General features: G+C 42.0%; 2 protein-coding genes across 2 annotated transcripts; both read right to left on the reverse strand.

Moving 5' to 3' along the window:
* Positions 1-1,891: 1,891 nt before the first annotated feature.
* Positions 1,892-4,624, reverse strand: LOC139456502 (uncharacterized). The gene is made up of 4 exons (XM_071238249.1): positions 4,522-4,624; positions 3,597-3,744; positions 3,140-3,285; positions 1,892-2,070 (listed from the first exon to the last, which is right to left on the reverse strand). Exons 1-4 carry the CDS (start codon positions 4,547-4,549, stop codon positions 1,982-1,984), a joined length of 411 nt encoding a protein of 136 aa, XP_071094350.1. The 5' UTR covers positions 4,550-4,624; the 3' UTR covers positions 1,892-1,981.
* An 8,700-nt stretch (positions 4,625-13,324) lies between these two features.
* Positions 13,325-16,628, reverse strand: LOC139455805 (uncharacterized). The gene is made up of 4 exons (XM_071237353.1): positions 16,519-16,628; positions 15,515-15,659; positions 14,018-14,178; positions 13,325-13,475 (listed from the first exon to the last, which is right to left on the reverse strand). Exons 1-4 carry the CDS (start codon positions 16,544-16,546, stop codon positions 13,387-13,389), a joined length of 423 nt encoding a protein of 140 aa, XP_071093454.1. The 5' UTR covers positions 16,547-16,628; the 3' UTR covers positions 13,325-13,386.
* Positions 16,629-19,995: the final 3,367 nt, after the last annotated feature.

The raw sequence follows: 19,995 nt of genomic DNA on the forward strand, positions 1-19,995 counted from the left end.
TTTTGGCCGGTCGGGTAGCCTAGTAGTTAAAGCGTTCGCTCGTCATGCCGAAAACCCGCGTTCGATTCCCGACATGGGTACAATGTGTGAAGCCCATTTCTGGTGTCCCAGCCGTGATATTGCTAAAAGCGACGTAAAGCCATACTCACCAACTCATGTACGGAAGCCTAAAAGGCCATTTGGTTTGATTATTTGTTTCTTGAAATTTCATGATTCTAAGTTAAAATTTCATGATACTACTAAATGGCTACTTTGCTTGTCGTAAAAGGCGACTGACGGGATCGGGCGGTCAGGCTCGCTGACTTGGTTGATACATGTCATCGATCCCAATTGCGTGAATCGTTGCTCATGCTGTCAATCACTGGATTGTCTAGTCCTGATTGAGCCACCGAATCAACCAAGTCAGCAAGCCTGACTGCCCGATCTATTAAGTCTCCTAAAGGACCAGCAAATTTAAGGTTGCTGTGGACCAATTCTACCCTGGAATTCCAATGGAAGTATAAACGTCGTTAAGTCCAGCTTCGAATCGTATAAAGTTTTCACGGTAAAACAATTCATCATTCTAATTTCGCTTCGTTTGTTACATGTGTTGTTTTCATCGCTAGTCTTCCACGGAGAATTGTACACAACCGTCACCATTCAATGCAGCGACACTTGTCTGGAGTCGCCGGAAATCCGTGCTCTTAGAAGCGCGGACGTCAGAGAAAGCAACGTGATAGACCTGTGTGAAACGTCACGTGGTTCGGAATTCTGCACATGTCAGATCGATGTGGATCCTGATCGAATTCCAAAGCGAATTGAAAAACGTTCTTGCGACTGCTCTCGTTACTGTGGTATTAGGACAGGCATATGTCGCAGTATCCACCACAACCAAATAGTTTTTCAGCGTCTGAACCGCTGTAATGAGAAAGGCTATTACATGTATGAGAAAACGATCCTGAATGTTTCAGTTGGATGCGAATATGTACCTTCTGAGACAGAACCTGCAGATCAGATACATACGCAACCGTGATTTCCCCATGGCGTTCTCCAGATTCTATGCCGGAAAACATGTTTGATATTTTATATTTGTGACTAATTATGACATTTTTTAAATGTTTAAACTATTAATTCACTATAAAATAGCAACCCATGCTTGTCCTAAAAGGCGACTATGCTTGTCGAAAGAGGCGACTAACGGGATCGGATGGTCAGGCTCGCTGACCAGCTTGATGCATGTCATCGTATCCCAGTTACGTGGACTGATGCTCATGTGTCAATCACTAGAATGTCTGGTCCACTCTCGATTATTTACAGACTGCCGTCATATAGCTGGAATATTGCTGAATGCGGCGTTGAATAACAAATCATTTTCAGATACTGAATGTGACTGATTAGGGGTGGACTGCCGGTTAGTCTTGATTTCAAATACGATAATCGATGTAGAATTAGGTGGTTCACAGTACCAGGATTTCACTAAAGGAAAACAACAAAATTATATATCCTTGGCAAATTTAAGGCCGTTTTTTGTGCTTTAAAGAATCACTTTAACAATTCAACATGATCTACCGTTTAACTAGTACCCCGTCGGAGCTTGTTTTCCGCCTCACGACAGTCTGTAATTAATCGTGTCCTGACCAGACAATCCAGTGATTGACATCATAAGGATTGATCCACGCAAGCGGGACACCATCCCTGCAATAAACCAGGTCACCGAGCCTGATATTCTATTTACATGTAATATGATCGAGCTACCGATTACCAAGATGCCAAGGTGATTGGCCCGATCATCTAACGATACAAATGTCCATCAATTACTACCCAATATAATAAATCCCCTATGTACTTTAATGTTTTAATTGGTAAATAAATTAAAGACAAATGCACAAAAATATTTTATTTTTTCTTGAGCCTCGAATACCACGTGATTGACGGATGCACATCCAACGATATGCTGATGAATGGTGGGTGGTAGTTGTAGGACCCGGGAGTGCTCTCACTGTTAGCCAATCACGCCCACATGAGAACCACAGGGTGGTTCAACGTTGTTTTCCCAATCGCAGAGCTGGTGTTGTTCGTTGAAAACAAGAACTTAAAAAGAAAGGCATATCTTTGTATCAGGCAATATTAATAAGTTATCTCTTTAGACTTGGTAGAATTTTTTTTTAACAGATTGTCAGTGGCTGTACCCCTGATGGTGGTTGATAGAGTGTAAAATGATTGTAAAAGGCGACTAACGGGATCGGGTTGTCAGGCTCGCTGACTTGGTTGATGCATGTCATCGATCCCAATTGCGTGGATGGATGCTGATGATATCAATCACTGGATTGTCTGGTGCAGACTCGATTATTTACAGACCGCCGTCATATATCTGGAATATTGCTGAGTGCGGCGTTAAACAACAAGCCAACCAACTAACCATAAAAGGCGACGAACGGGATCGGGTTGTCAGGCTCGCTGACTTGGTTGATGCATGTCATCGATCCCAATTGCGTGGATCCATGCTCTTGATATCAATCACTAGATTCTCATGTCCAGACTCAATTATTTTACAGACCGCCGTCATAAAGCTGGAATATTGCTGAGTACGGCGTAAAACAACAAACAAACGAAACGAGTGGGATAGGTTTGAGATCGATAAGCGGATTTTCTGAGAAATATTGCTGGTTTGAGATCGATAAGCGGATTTTCTGAGAAATATTGCTTTTTTTTCCATATTGAAAATCGTATTTGAACCTCTCGAACAAGTTTCTGTTTCATTGGTCCAGTGGTTTCTGAGATGTTGTTTACATAACCTAGAGCGCATTTTGAGAGAATTCAGAGCTTGGTCAAAGTACCAAGGTCAAATCAAGGTCAAAAGATAAAATAGCACAATACAGGGGAACCTCACTACACCTGTACGACATGTCGTAACACTGTTAACACACATGGCTGCGTAATGGCCACATATTTTTTCAATATGGCTGCCGTATTAACGAATTAGAACTAGTTGAACGAATTCGGGTGTCACTGGTGGGAACAAGCATGTGAAGTTTCAGTTTTATTGGTCCAGTGGTTCCTGAGGTGTTAACGTCTGACGCCGGACATGCAGACACTGACATAAGCACACTTGACTTAAGTCAGGTGAGCTAAAACGTGAATTGTCCTATCTTCGCCTTACGTCCTGGACAGTAGTTGTGTCCAAAGAAGAATCCTCCGTGGCAGGTGTAGTACGTTTTGCACCCTTCTTTCGTGTCTGCATATGCCTTGTCTGCCTTAGTGCTGCAGTCCATACCTATACCACACGGCCATTTGTTCCTCTCGGGTCTGAAAGCAACACGAGGGCAGTTGGCGCACCATTAAATATTCTAAGTTTGGTTTGTTGTTTTACGCCGCACTCAGCAATATTCCAGCTATATGACGGCGGTCTGTACAATAATCGAGTCTGGACCAGACTATCCAGTGATTGACATCATGAGCATCGATCCACGCAATTGGGATACGATGATACGTATCAACCAAGTCAGCGTGCCTGACCACCCGATCCCGTTAGTCGCCTATTAAGGCAAGCATGGGTTGCTGAAGACCTATTACACCCCAGGGTTTCTGGCATGCCCCACTTGAGATGAGAAACTTACTTGACGCATATGCCGTCCACGGGGCTAAATACCTCGGTGGAGTTGCACCTGATCACCACGTCCCGATTACGTGCATCCTTGATGGTGTAGCTGAAGCACGTGTACTCGAAGACGATCTGCTTGCCGCACACCAGCAACAACGCCGCGTCTGCAACAGCGACATGTTTGATTGATTGCTTGTTGTTTAACGCCGCACTCAGCAATATTCCAGCTATATGACGGCGGTTTGTAAAATAATCGAGTCTGGACCAGACCATCCAGTGATTGACATTATGTTCATCAATTAGGCTCACTGACTTTGTTGATGCATGACGTACTTCAATTGCGTGGATCGATGTTCATGATAATCACTGGATTGTGTAGTCCAGACTCGATTATTTACAGATCGCCGCCAAGCTGGATTTGGTTGGTTTGTTGTTTTACGCCGCACTCAGCAATAACCCATTTAAGTGTCGGTGGTCTGTTAATAATCGAGTCTGGACCAGACAATCTAACAATCCAGTGATCGACATCATGAGCATCGATCCACGAAATTGGGATTGATGACATTCTTCAACCAAGTCAGCGAGCCTGACCACGCCAAGCTGGAATATTTGAGAGTGCGGCGTTAAACAATCAACAAACAAAACAAATCTAAAGGACTTGATGTCGTGTTTCTGACGTCACATGACTAACGTAAAAGGTTTAGGTACAAGTAAACATAACCATGACACTTATCTAACAGACCCGTGAAGATTCCGGGGTAGAATAGGTCTTGTCGTAAAAGGCGACTAACGGGATGGTGGTGGTCAGGCTCGCTGACTTCGGTTGATGCATGTCATCGATCGATGCTAACGACATTAATCACTCGATTATTTACAGACCGCCGTCATATAGCTGAAATCAACCAACCAATTTATCTAACAACAAAACATTAAATACTTACTGAAAATTAAAATTCCGTGGGTCCGCATTTCAACACTTACACAATCGCTTGGAAGGGCCTGTCCTACTGAAAAGTAAAATTCCGTGGGTGCGCATTTCAACACTTACACAATCGCATGGAAAGGCTTGTCCTTCCAAGGGTCAACATATGTTATTTCATAATAATATTCACAGACATGCAGATTGTACTATCTGGAGGTCGCTATGAGGTCCTGACACACGACTGTGGTTGGAGTTGGGGTTGGGGTGTTTGGTTTTTACACCGCTTTTAGCAATATCACGGCGGGGACACCAAAAATAAGCTTCATACATTGTACCCATGTCGGGAATCGAACCCGGGTTTTCCGCGAGATGAACTAACGTTTTAATCACTAGGCTACCTGACCGCCCCTTCTGTGTGGGTTAAGTGGTTGTGAACAAAATTATATTCTCAAAACTGGAAAAATAACGTCCTCCGGGTTTTCCCCCTAAAATAAATCGTACACTGGACATTCTGAATGATCTGGGAAAAAAACGTGTTTTAATCCTTTGGCTCCTGACAGAGGATAAAAATAATCTGTATTTTTTAAGCGCTAATGAAAACAAGAGTCATCTGAAGATGACGTATCCCCCCGATGTGGCATGTCGGTAAACTGTGTGTACCTTCACATGTATTGAGATTGGCAAGGAAATCTTTTTCCTCGATGCCAAAACCAGAAATATAATGAAGGTTATTAAATATTGGTTCATGTAGCTCACTTTCAGATAATCTCATGAAATTGTATTAACAGTAACTTCGCAGATTCGCATATGAATAGCCTTGTTGTAGCCTCATGACACAAAGGCATAACGAGAATGTACTTGGGATTGACAAAAACAAACCTAAACATCTTGGTTTCATTATATGTCAGGGGCTACAAACTAAAAAGATTAAAATCTATAAATAACAAACTGCACTACTAGTGAACATGATTGATATGTGCCTAAAGTTTGGTGAATCTCTGTCGCGTGGCTTAGAAGATATGCTCCAGACGAGAACATTACCCTAAGTTCATCAATTTTCAATTTAAATTGAAAACAGAAAAAAATCTGTTAATAGCAAAGGCACCACTACATAACCTGCTTGATAGGTGTAAAAAAAACTTTTTGAGAAGCTAAGTTGTATGGTTCGGGAGATATGGTCCGGACAAGAGCACTACCCTCCAATTTCCTAAGTTCATCATATTTCCATGGAAACGACAAAAATATAAAATTCTAAAAATCTCTAAATAGCAAAAGGCACTTCTACTGAGCCTGATTGTTAAGTGTACCAAGTTTTGCGAAGCTAGGTTGTACGGTTTAGGAAATATGCTCCGGAACAACAATGATTACGGACAGACGGACATACTGATGGCTATATCCCCCCGTCATTATATGTCGGGGGGATAAAAATTCTCAATTTACAATCCCCTCCCTTCCCCAAAATATTTGATTACTAGTATTACAAGATGGGCGGTCCCTTAAGAACGTCTGACTGGCTTTGGATAGTGTCATCTTTGATCACATCGAAATGTCGGCGTTTCTAATTAATTCTTTCCAAGCAAGTTTGTTCTAACACCCGTGAAGACCTGTGTTAGAATAGGTCTTTAGCAACCCAAGCTTGTAACAGGCGACTAACGGGATAGGGCGGTCAGGCTCGCTGACTTGGTTGATGAATGTCATCGTACCCCATGGGACCCGTGAAGATCCGGGGTAGAATAGGTCCTCAGCATCCCCATGCTTGCCGTAAAAGGCGACTAACGGGATCAGTTGGTCAGGCTCGCTGACTTGGTTGAAACATGTCATCGATGCTTGCCGTAAAAGGCGACTAACGGGATCGGGTGGTCAGGCTCGCTGACTTGGTTGATGCATGTCATCGATCCCAATTACGTGGATCGATGATCATGAAATTAATCACTGGATTGTCTTGTCCAGACTCGATTATATACAGAGCGCCGTCATATAACAGGAATATATCTGTGTGCGGCGTTAAACAACATACCAACCAACCATGTGCACGGTTCGATGCTAAATATGTCAATCACTGGATTGTCTGGCCCAGACTCGATTATTTTAGACCACCGTCATATAGCTGGAATATTGCTGAGTGCGGCGTAAAACATCAAACCAACCTACAATCAACCTACTGGATTGTTTGGTGCATTATTTACGTCACATAGCTGGATATTTGTAACGGAGCGACCAAAGACAAGTCGATAATTACTTGTGGATAACATTCTATGCTATATGGGTGTTGCCACCTGTCATAAAATATGACCATATAAATACACAGTAGGTAAAGTATATCCATTAATCACTGAACTGAAAAATCTTGTACATGGTCTCGCGATCGCGAGACACGATACCGGCTGTCAACACCAGTCGCTCGGAATTCACTGTTACCGTGGCTCCGGGATACGTCGACATGCATCAACCAAGACAGCGAGCCTGACCACCCGATCTCGTTAGTCTGCCTCCATCAGCACTTGCGGGGTACTACAGGTAAAGGGTTTTAGAAATACAACTTTAGATTACATGGTCCCATTGCCACTGAACTGCCCATTTGTAGAAAAATATTCTGCAAATTCCCCTCTAACAGTTCTTGCATTGGCGGTGTTTCTGTGTCCGCCTTGCTGGACAAGTGATGTTGCTCTACTCTCTCTCAGTGTTGTTTGATTCAGTGTATACATTGTCACATTTTGAGCGCAGAAAGTTGTGACGAGCCACAGATGCCATAAAAATCTTAATGCCATTTTCAGGTTCAACTGTAATAGTTCTTTGAAATACCGCAAATCTGTTAACGAGTATGGCAAATGCATTTTCAGAGACACGTGTAGCTCTAGAAAGACGATAATTGAAGACATTTTTGTCCTCTGTGGTATCCCTAAAGGGAAATGGTTTCATGATGTATGTGGGAAAGCATCATCCCCCAACAATGACATGGGGCACAGGTTCCTTGCGTCCAGCAAGGGGGAAGGGGTGGAATGTTCAGGGTATTGTTCTCCACAGCTACACACAATGAGGAGTTTGCAAATATACCTGCATCACTGGCTCTTCCATTGGCTCCTACATCTACATAAATGAACTTATAATTTGTGCCAACAAAACAATGCTGAAGAATTTGTTGTAATTGTAATACAACGATCAAGTGTTTGAAGGGACCCGAATGACAATGTGTTTCCCATCCAGTGCTCCTATACAGTGTGGTAATTGCCACTTGTCGTTGTTTGTTTGTTGTTTAACACCGTTGTAAAACAGGTACTCAGAAACCATCATTTTTAAGACATTTTAGCCTTCACTCTGCATCTACATTTGTTACGGGTTTTTTATGACATGCTAGTGTTGACATGATAGTGTTGTCAAATTCTCATTCATATGAATATATCAGATACCTTTCACAATGAATTTAATAAAAAAATACTCATTTCCTTCTAAGGATCCTAAGGGTACCAAGGCCTCTTATCACGCCTTGTTCTTTTTAGTTTTGTTGTTTGTTTGTTGTTTAATGCCACACTCAGCAATATTCCAGCTATATGACGGCGGTCTGTAAATAATCGAGTCTGTACCAGACAATCTAGTGATTGATATCATGAGCATCGATCCACGCAATTGGTTGGTTTGTTGTTTTACGCCGCACTCAGCAATATTCCAGCTATATGACGGCGGTCTGTAAATAATCGAGTCTGGACCAGGAAAACCAGTGATTGACATCATGAGCATCGTTCCACGAAATTGGGATCGATGACATGCATCAACCAAGTCAGCGAGCCTGACCACCCGATCCCGTTATTCGCCTTTTACAAGAAGCATGGTCACCTTTTACGGCAAACATGGGTTGCTGAAGACCTATTCTACCCCGGAATCTTCACGGGTCTCCACGTAATTGGGATCGATGACATGCATCAACCAAGTCAGCGAGTCTGACCACCCGATCCCGTTAGTCGCCTTTTAGAACAAGCATAGTCACCTTTTACAGAAAGCATGGGTTGCTGAATACCTATTCTACCCCAGAATCTTCACGGATCGCCACTTGTCACTGAATCCCTGACTTATGTCTTCCTGTTCCTGTTCTTTGGTTGGAACCTGAAATGGAAAATCAAAAATAATGAATAACATTGTAACCTGAAATTTACACAACAGCTAAGAGAGACAAGACACAGATGAACAGGAGCAAAGCAGCTCCTCTGACAGTTTGTTGACAATTTAAATGGATACAGAAGACTGCCATCCTCTGCCCATGGCAGAGTCAACACCAATCAAGAAAGCAAGGCGCTCAGACAATAACAGTTTGCAAACCCAAGTTCTGCAAACACTGAAATCAATCGAGCAAAGAAGGGCAGCTATAAGGGAGTAATGGGGACATGTTTGTTAAATACAGAGCTGGTGAACTATCAAATGTCACCAATGACAGGAAGAGACAAGAATTAAAAATAAAAATTCAACAATTTATTTTTGCAGCTCAGTTAGACAATTGAAGTAAAACTGTTATTTAGAGATTATTAATGATGCACAAACTGAAAAACATGAGAGAGTTTTATCCAAACCTGGTATATGCATTAACCAAGGGATGAAGTGGTGCATTTTTCTGTTAACAGAATTTTATAAAATTTGATTTTTCCCTGTATGTATGGTGATTAGATTAGATTTTTGCTCAAACGGAGGTACGTTGTTTGCGGAACAGAACTAAAAGAGTATTCAACATTATTCATCCAAACTTGGTATATGTATTAATCAGGGGCTGAAGTGGTGCCTTTTGTCAATTAGTTATTTATAAAAAAAGTAATCCTGTTTCAGACAGACAGTTTTATTTGCATGAAGGCCATCAGACCCATGGTACAAAAAGGTTTACAGGTACCATTTTACAGAGAGTTATTTCTTAGGGGAGAAAAACAGGTGCTTTATCTTCCTGTAAAGATTCAATTCAGGAACCTGGCAAAGATTAACGTGACATTAATATTTGTTGACTGGCATCTTTGTAATGAATAATAGTTATCACTTACAGATTTTGGGAATTAAATATTTCCGCTCACTATCGTAGAGCACACAGTGGGATAAAACATGTATTTCGTCTTCAATTACATTACAATGCTTGCACAAAGCATTTTGTCACCACAGCTTACTAAACCTCTAAGAAACAACTCGATACCAAGGGTGTTATGACCACTGTTATGCCTGTTCATCGTGTCCTTGCCCTTCAATAACAGCTGATCACGGGTAAACTATAGATCTCTTTTCACAAGAGTATACTTACCGGTGGCTAGATAGTGGAGAGTAAGGCCAACTTCTCACTGGGTGGAATGGCATCACGGGGGTTTCAGTTTTGGCAATTACAGGTGACACGCGGTCTAAGTGATTGGATCAAACTCATACCGGAACTTCCGGAAGCAAAGGCAGTCGTCCTATCAGACTCGCTAAGTGCACTTCAAGCCATCAGCGGCAGAAACTCACACTCCAGGTCAAACACAGTCAACAATATTTCATACGAATATACAAAACTATCGGACCAAGGGCAACAGGTGGAGCTGTGTTGGATCCCCTCTCACATTTATATTCATGGAAATGAAAAAGCAGACTCACTGGCGAAGCTAGCTCCAGACAAATGGGATATACAGCCTATTCACTTTAGTAAATTAGAGATAAAAAGCAAAATCAAAGCATCCATAGCATAAAGATGGCAAGCCCTATGTGACACAAGTAAGATCGACAGATGGCTATAAAATCTTAAAAAGTCGGATACCAATCCTTTGGTATATCAACAATCGTATAACCAATTACGCTCCAAATATAATTCTCACAGGTCCATTTTTACAGACGGGCCCAAGGATGGTGGCAAAGTTGCAAGTGCCACCGTCATTGGATCCAGAACGGTCTCCTCTAGAATACCAGATACCAGTTCAATTTTTACTGCTGAAGCCAAAGATATCCTTACATCTTTGACCTATATCAAACATCAAAACCAATCCAAAAATGTCATCATTTTCTCCGATTCATTATCATGCCTTCCGGCACTTAAAAGTATCACCTCAAATCATCCTATAATCCTTGACATTTTAGAACTCTATAATGATCTTTCCACTGGCCAATATGACATCGTCTTCTGCTGGTTACCAAGTCATGTAGGCATAACAGATAACTGAAAAGCCGATACTGCAGCTAAAGCAGCTCTTGACAAACCGTTGTCTCCACTCTTTATCCCGCACAGTGATTTCAAACCAACCATCAAATCTTATACTCGGGATCTCATGCAAAAGAGATGGGACACCCAAGTAGGAATCAATAAACTACATGAATTGAAACCAACAATCGGTCATACCTACTTGGGTTGTCAGTCAAGACATGACGAGGTCGTTTTACGACGGTGTCGTATTGGCCACAGTCGGTTTACACACGAATATCTGCTTAAAACAGATGAGGACGAACCTCCTAAGTGTATCCCTTGTGATGGAAGGTTCACCGTCAAGCATATATTGCTTGACTGTGTGGACTTTGCAATCGCAAGGGATTCACATTATCAAAGTGTAAATCTAAAAGATCTCTTTTCCCGTGTCAGCGGGCATCTCATCATAAATTACTTGAAAGAAATTGGTCTGTAAAATAAATTTTAAATATGTATATGAATAATTAAATGCTTGTTTTTTAAATTTGATGTGATGCTGTTAGCAACTGTCCATCAATTTTCATCAATTGTTTTTAAACATGACATTGCATAAATAACTAAACTCTCGTCGCTATATGGCTGAAATAATGCCGATGCGACGTTAAATTTTAACTCACTCACTCACTCACTCAACCCAAGGTCCAACAAAAGCCAAACTCATACCCAAATGAAAGGAAAATTGAAATTGCTATCTCACGCCTCAGACTCGGTCACAAAAATCACTATGACAAGGTTTGTTTATCTTGCAATCAGCCTGAAACCATTGCTCACGTGTTACTAGAATGTCAAGACCATGCCCCAGCCCGGGCTAGGTTAAAACAAGAATTGCAGTTAGATCCGCTATCTGTCATAGATCTCCTAAAGCCAAGAGATGCAATAGAGAAGGCCAAACTAACTCTTTTTCTGAGAGATGGACAGCTACTTGAACGTATATAAACAGAGCAGCTAAGGATAAAAATGAAATCATATCAATATACGAAAATAGAAATCATATCAATACAAAAACAGAAATTAGGTGAATACCAAACTCACAATAGATAAGTTTACCCTACTCACACACAGGAGTCCCAAAGAGGGACAGGTCAGCCGAAATTGCTTTGGCAGAAGGCGACCTCTTAAACACGTAATGCAACAACAACTACAACTAGGAGATTGGCGAAGCTTGACTTGTTCATGCGAAGAAAATTGGAGAAGGCCTTTGTATCCTCGGCTCCGCCAAAAGAGCGCTGTGTGCTCCTAACTGCCCTCGCCTAGCAATCCATGGCCTCATCAAACATGACCGCTTGGTTCTTACTTGTGAACAATCCGCAAGCAACGCAACTGTGGCAATCTCAAGTATATCGTCATTGCTATCGTTGTCATACATAGACGCCATGACGTAATGTAAACATCGTCTTACAAAATTGAGATCTCGCGAGATCCGAGTTGTATGCAACTCGCCGCCGTGTGAATGCAGAGTTGTATACAACATCAGTTAGTGCAACTAGTTGAAAATACACGTTGGGGCCAAGTGATACGTGTACAAATATTTGCTACGGCCTTGGATGCTCATGATATCAATCACTGGATTGTGCCGAGTCCGGCGTTAAACAACAAACAAACAAGTTTTGAATATAGAACTGAGATAGTTCAGTTATTTCCCTGTCCTATTTGGCATTTTGTTAATAGTGTAAATGTATTTATTATGAATCACCTTCGGTATTCACGATACGGCTAAAATACTGCCGGTGTGCCTTTAAATATTAACTCTCACTCACATACATACCATAAGACGTTAAAACATGCTACTTGTTGTTGCCCTGCCTGACGCTCGGCATTAAGGGGATAAAAGAAGGAATGGTCGGCTCGGAGTCCGCATACTGTGTCTGAATCGTGTATCAATGTTAAATTGAGGCATGCAATCTCAGTGGGATAGCACTAGAAATCGGCATTATCCCGGACAAGTATTAGCAGACGCGCGCGCGCACACACACACGTAGCTGTGTAAGTGGAATAATCTTGAAGGCGACGTTAAACCCCATTCCACCATGTGTGGCACAACAAATTGAAGAGATTTGTTTGTTTGTTTGTTTGTTGTGTTTTAACGCCGCGCTCAGCAATATTCCAGCTATATGACGGCGGTCTGTAAATAATCTAATCTGGACCAGACAATCCAGTGATTGACATTTGAGCATCGATCCACACAATTGGACTATGATGACATGCATCAGTTGGCCTGACCACACGATCCCCTAAATTGAACAGTGGCCATGACTGTTGCTCCATAATGTTATTATTGTATTGTCGAACTTTTTCGCTTATGTATGGAATAAACACAAACATACATTGATACATTGCAAGTGAATCTAGCACATTTGATTGGCAAATCAATCGATAAGTTTGCGTTTAGTAAACAAAAAAAAGAGTGGAATTGGCTGATAGAGTGGGCGGGGCTTGTGTTGCATTTTTGCGCTGAACGATGTCACTAATACTTGTAAATTTTGTGTGTTAATGATTATAAAAGCAGGCTGTGAAATTATTGTTGAATAATATGTTTCTAGGAATATATCTCAACATAAAGTTTTCGTTTATGGAGGTATCAACGTAAACTGTGTGCAAACTTCGCGCCAATCCGTTTCGCTTTACCAGATTGTTTGGTGTGTAACATACATTACGTAAGTCAGTTTTTAATTAAATAAATGCAATATTTAATATTTCATATTTATTTCAGATTTATCCCACGACGGCAGCTAAAGTTCCACATGGCGGTTTGACGTCATAGATCCAGTCACAGTACTGCTTCTCTTCATTGAACACCAACACTGAAATAAATAGAGCACTAGGTTAAGTCGGGGCCAAGACTCTTTTCCCAGCTTCTTAAAGTCATTTTTACATGTGGGCGTTTTTGTTGGTTTAACGGACTAGACAATCCAGTGATTCATATGAGCATCGATCCACGTAATTGGAGTGAGTGAGTGAGTGTTTGTTTGTTTGTTTGTTTGTTGTTTAACGTCGCCCCCAGCAATATTGACGGCGGTCTGTAAAAAAAATCGAATCTGCACCAGACAATCCAGTGACTGATATCATCAGCATCGATCCACGCAATTGGGATCGATGACATGCATCAACCAAGTGAGCGAGCCTGACCACCTGATCCCATTAGTCGCCTCTTACGACAAGCATAGTCGCCTTTTACGGAGTGAGTGAGTGAGTTGGGTTTAACACTGCTTTTAACATTATTCCAGTTATATCACGACATGCCTTTTACGACAAGCCTAGTAGCCTCTTATGACAAGCATGGGTTGCCGAAGACCTATTCTAACCCGGATCTTCACGGGTAGGGCAGAGTATAATACAAACATACCTCCGGGGCAGTAGTTGTGGCCGTAGAAGTAGCCGTTGTGACAGGTGTAGTATGTCTTGCATTTATTCGAAGGATCCTTGTTGTCAATGTCCACGTATCTCTTGTCGGCCCGCTTGCTGCAGTCGACTATGTCCGCACATGGCCAGTGACCTATCTGTGGACTGGAGATGGATGTAGAAGGGGTGTAGAATATAAAACGACAACGCCAGAAAATAGTCTCGTTTATCTCCCGAAGCAGATTCCAGTGGGCGTACAAGACAAAATATTGGTGAATATGATATGAATGGATCACTGAAAATCACTGAAAAGGGTAAGCATAAATGGTTGGTTGGTTGGTTTGTTGTTTAACGCGACACGCAGCAATAGTCCAGCAATATGACGGCGGTCTGGACCAGACAATCCAGTGATTGATATCATGAGCATCGATCCACGCAATTGGGATATGATGACATGCATCAACCAAGTCAGCGAGCCTTACAATCCGATCCCGTTAGTCGCCTCTTACGGCAAGCATGGGTTGCTGAAGACCTATTCTACCCCGGATCTTCACGGGTCAAGCATGAAGGGCAACATACGATAATCCCAAATATATGGTTTGGAAATATCTACTTTTAACACAATTGCATACACTACAAACTTAACAATAACATTTTTTATGCTTAAAGACTCAGTCAGCAATATTCCAGCTTTGTGGCAGCGTTCTGGAAATGATCGAGTCTGGACCAGACAATCAAGTGATTGATTTCATGATCATCTATCCATGTGCAATTGGGATACGATGACATTCAACCAAGTCAGCGAGCTTGACCGCCCGATCATGTTTATCGCCTCTTACGACAAGTATGGGTTGCTGAAGAACCATTCTAGCCCGGACCTTCACGGGTCATGACGTTCAGAAAATATACTGGTTCGTTTATACATATAACAGGGACAATGTCATGTCCACAAACTTAAGAAATCTCTGCTAATAGGAGAGTCCTTTGTACGGGTCCGACTATATCATAAGCTGGTGTTTGTGAATCACTATCAAATAGGGGGCACGGGTAGCCCAGTCGTCTAAGGCGCCGCGATTCGCTGTGCAGAGTTGTGTCCCTTGGTCCCGCCAGAAACCTATGATTGTGGGTTCGAATCCTTGATCGACCCGATTATATTTCTAGGTTTGTCAGCATCATACCGTGCTCGTGGGTTTCACCGAAGTGGTAAACGTCTGAGACCTGCATCACTTCGGGCTTTCCTCCCACATTAAGCTGACATGCCGCGATTTAACTGGAATACTGTTAAAGCGGCGTTAAACCCAACTCACTCACTCACTCACTATCAAATATTAACCAATTTAATAGTACAGGTCAAAAGAGGAAGTTACATCGGATATCGTTTTGACACTGATCCGTCAAATATGAAAATTTCCTCAGCATGTCTGCCACAAAACCTGTTGAAAGCTTACCTTCCTTGATTGTGTAAAGGATTATGGGTAAACAATGTCTGGGAAACACTCACGTGACACATTTTTCAACAGAGGGGTCGAAGACGTCGGAGCTGTTACATCTGATCTGCGTGATCACCTCGTGCTCATCAACAACGGAGTAGCCGAAACACGTGTACTCGTAAATGGCGGTCTTTGCGCACACACCAGACAACAGCGCTGAAGCATAGGCATGAACGTTTATATCTGGACTAGAACCTTTCAGTTTTACTCATTGTTTTGTGTAACGCTGCACTCAGCAATTGTCCAGCTATATGACCGCGGCCTGTAAATAATCGAGTCTGGACCAATCTTTAGGATCAACACACACAGTGTAGCCATGTTAGAATACCACAGCAGTCTCCAGCAACCCATGCTTGCCTTAAAAGGCGTATATGCTTGTCGTAAGAGGCGACTAAAGGGATTGGGTGGTCAGGCTCGCTGACCTGGTTGATGCATGTCCTCGTATCCCAATTACGTGGGTCGATGCTAATGATGTCAGTCACTAGATTTTCTGGTCCAGACTCGATTATTTACAGACGGCCGTCAAATCGCTGATATAACATCAAAGTATTTATAACAGGTTTCAGATTTAAGTAAATGTCCCCGAAAGTTACACTTCATTCTTTGACAGCCTATTTTCCTTTACTTATACAATTCTTATCTTATTCAAATTAACATTAAATTAACTTGAACTTGAGAGCGAGAGAGTCGTCTGCTCATTGAGGGCTTGGTGTTGTCAGCTGTCACATCTGACTTTAATCGGAAGTGTTGTAAGATCGAGGCCAAGGTAATTTGGGGAAAGTAGATATCAAAGTGTTAACTGTTGTGTACCAAACAATATATAAAAATATGGTCTGGGTCAAAACGATATGTCGAGTTGTACCCAGATTTTCGTTGCCGTGTCGTCTTGTACGCAGGGTACATTTCGGTGGTAAATCGAGAGTGACCCCACAGCGTTCCTTTACACAATCGCTGCTCCGAACTAAACTTACATACGCAAAGGTTAATAAGAGATTTCACAGAATTAAATACCCACCAAGTAGCGCCAAGCCGTACTTCAGCATTGTGACCTCTTCTGGAACGAGTACTAAAGTAGCGGGTTATAGTGCTGCACTTACCGGATGCAGTCTGTCAGTTCCCAAGCATGACCTGCACAAGATTACACACTTACTAAATAACAGTGACAGATAAGACAGAGGTGGCACGGGTGGCCCAGTCGTTTAAGGCGCCGCGATTCGCTGTGCAGAGTTACGTCCCTTGGGCACGCCAGAAACCTATGATTGTGGGTTCGAATCCTTGATCGCCCAGATTGTGTTTCTAGGTTTGTCAGCACCATACCCGTGCTCGTGGGTTTCACCGAAGTGGTAAACGTCTGAGACCTGCATCACTTCGGGCTTTCCTCCAACATTAAGCTGACACGCTTGAATATAACTGGAATACTGTTAAAAGTGGCGTTAAACCCAACTCACTCACTCACTCACTCAGATAAGAAATTCCCGGTACGCGTCACAATCAACAATGGGGTCAGAGAATACGTCTTTATGGCACTGTGCAATCTTGGGTCGCTGTTGTAGTGATAAGACTGTGTGAAAACACACGTGGTGTGCACATGCACGTGGATGTTATCCATACATTTTTGTATTGTTCTTTTGTTCGTCAGGAACAAGCAGGGCAATATCGGTATGGTTTGTTTGTTCGTTGATTAACGTTTCACTCCGCAATAAACAAGCTCTGTATAAACAGGATATATATATTTATTTGTTGTTTTGCGCCGCACTCAGCAATATTCCAGCCATAAGACGAGGGCCTGTAAATGATCGAGCCTGGACCATACAAGCCAGTGTCAGATTTAATAATGATCGATCCATTCTGTCGCCTCTGACGTAAAGCATAGGTTTCTAGGGACCTATATTCTTACCCATGATGCTAGAGGCGACTAACGGGATCGAATGGTGTGGCTCGTGGACTTTGTTGGTGCATGTCATCGTATCCCAATTGAGTGGATCGATGCTCGTGATGTGAATCACTGGATTGTCTGGTCCAGACTCGACTATTTACAGACCGCCGTCATATAGCTGGAGCGTTAAACAACAAACTAAAGCATAACTCGAAAACTCGGAATCTTGACATGAAACTTCGCATGTATCATCCTGGCCTGGTGCCTTTTAATGAACAGTGAGTGAGTGAGTTGGGGTCAACGCCGCTTTTAACAGTATTCCAGTTATATCGCGGCGTCTTAATGAACAGTGAGTGTGTGAGTATGGTTTTACGCCGCTTTTAGCAATATTCCAGCAATATCACGGCGGGGGACACCAGAAATGGGCTTCACACATTGTACCCATGTGGGGAATCGAACCCGGGTCTTCGGTGTGACGAGCGAACGCTTTAACCACTAGGCTACCCGACCGCCCCCTTAATGAACAGAGCTAGTGAAGTAAAGAATTGAACACTTATTACACACCTGTGGGTGAGAAACCCAATCGACATAACCGGTACCAAACGTGTGAGATCGAATTCCAGATCCGTGATTGGCTACTCCTTGGTGATGTCCGAAGGACAGATTACGTACTACTTTCCGGATTGTTATTCACTGAATACGTTTCTCGTGCTTCAGTCGAATTTACCTACGTTTGTGTCGAATAGAGTGTTTAATAAATGTTCTTTGATCTTATCTAGTTTGCATTGTCATCATCGCCATGACAATCCACTGAAACGGTTTTATAGGAGGGTAACACTAGGTATGAGCTGTAAAACGGATGACGTCATGACCGTTGTGTTATGTATCGATGCGCCACTGCGATCATAAGAATGGACAACATATGCATCGATTCAACCCTAAAACTGTGCGATTTAAGGATGTATACTTAAAGATTACTGCACTCACGTCTTACAACCTGTAACTTCAAAATGTATCTTACTCGCTTTCGTTTTGAAACAGCACGTGTGATAGTGTTTTCTGATAGATACACGTGAAGTAATCGCTATATATTCAGGAATCTTAATTATATCCCACTTGGGGGCCCCCGGGTTAGAATAGATCCTAAGAAGGATATTCCTACTAAACTGGATAGTGTGATATCAGGGCTGATGAAATAGTCTGAGCTTGGAAGCTCGGAACGCGACCCTCAGTGTAGTCTATCTCCCAGAATTATCATTCGTCACCACTCGCCCCTTTCCGTAACCTGCAAGAAGACTCGTCCCCCTATCGATGAATGTTATGTGCGAAAATACGACAAACCAATCAGAATGCGCGTATGATTTCAAGTTCTACGTCAAAGAATCCCTCTGAAACAATTTTTGATTTAACATGTGTCTTACATCTAAAAATATACCCAAGACACAGTTAAACGTGGTCAATCATACTGTATAATTCCGCATGTCCCGATGTGCTTTAAATTGTATCTAAAATATATATAATATATGAGGAAAGATATGTGAACCATTACGCAACGAGTTGACAATTGTTTTAGGTATGCCCGTTTGCGCTAAGACGGAACCCGGTCGCAAAAAATGGCCATGAGAGTCGCTATTCGGCTTGTCCCGGAATAACACGAGTTGGTCACGAATGCCAGAATTATATTATTCTCCCTTCCGCCAAGTCGTTACTGTAATGCTATAGCTCTAAAGGAAGCAAGTATAGCTTTTCAACAGATTTTCACAGGAGCTCCTTTTTAATTCAAATGGAGTTGCTCGTTTCTGTCTAAATGATATATTTTCAAAGACTAAGCGTTAGTCTATCCTGAGTGCATCCTGCGTAGATATTCACTTTGACCGCTAAAGTAGAGAACGATGAGTGGGTTTCGGGCAAATCAGATATCAGCTTCCAAACAAGATTCGATTTAACAATATATTCCACATTTTATGTTCCAGATTTGGAAATTGTGGTCGGAACAAAAGAAAACTAACAAAACACAACACGTTCCCCCATAGTTCACCGTTTGGGTGTAGATACCATGCCCCCTCAGAAAAAATCCGACTGTGTTTTCAGTTTTATATTTTCTCTCCTCGAAACTGTTTTTTTAATTTTCGTTTCGTTCGCTCTTGCCGATAATGTAGAAGCACTCTCCTGACGTGACCATCCATATAGTATTTGTCATGTCTGGCATAGGTATATCAACCGAATAAATATCATATTTTTATGAAATTGCAAAGATATACTGATATTTCCACCAACGACTGATGATAAATAGTTCATCTTGATCAGGTTGATGAAGATTGTGATGGAGGCAGTGGAAGTAAGCAAACTGTTATATTATGTATAAACAGATGAAATACTAAATTTATTTGAACATTTAAAATTGAAATAACACTTTGTGCCCGAATTACTTGCAGTCTACCTCATTGACTGTATAGGAACTAATTCAGTCAACCTCATTGACTACCGGACTACTTTCAGTCTATCTCATTGACTACCGGAACTACTTTCAGTCTATCTCATTGACTACCGGAACTACTTTCAGTCTATCTCATTGACTACCGGAACTACTTTCAGTCTATCTCATTGACTACCGGA

Source organism: Haliotis cracherodii, unplaced genomic scaffold, assembly GCF_022045235.1.
Source record: "Haliotis cracherodii isolate W230 unplaced genomic scaffold, xgHalCrac1.p SCAF_11, whole genome shotgun sequence".
NCBI lineage: Eukaryota > Metazoa > Mollusca > Gastropoda > Lepetellida > Haliotidae > Haliotis > Haliotis cracherodii.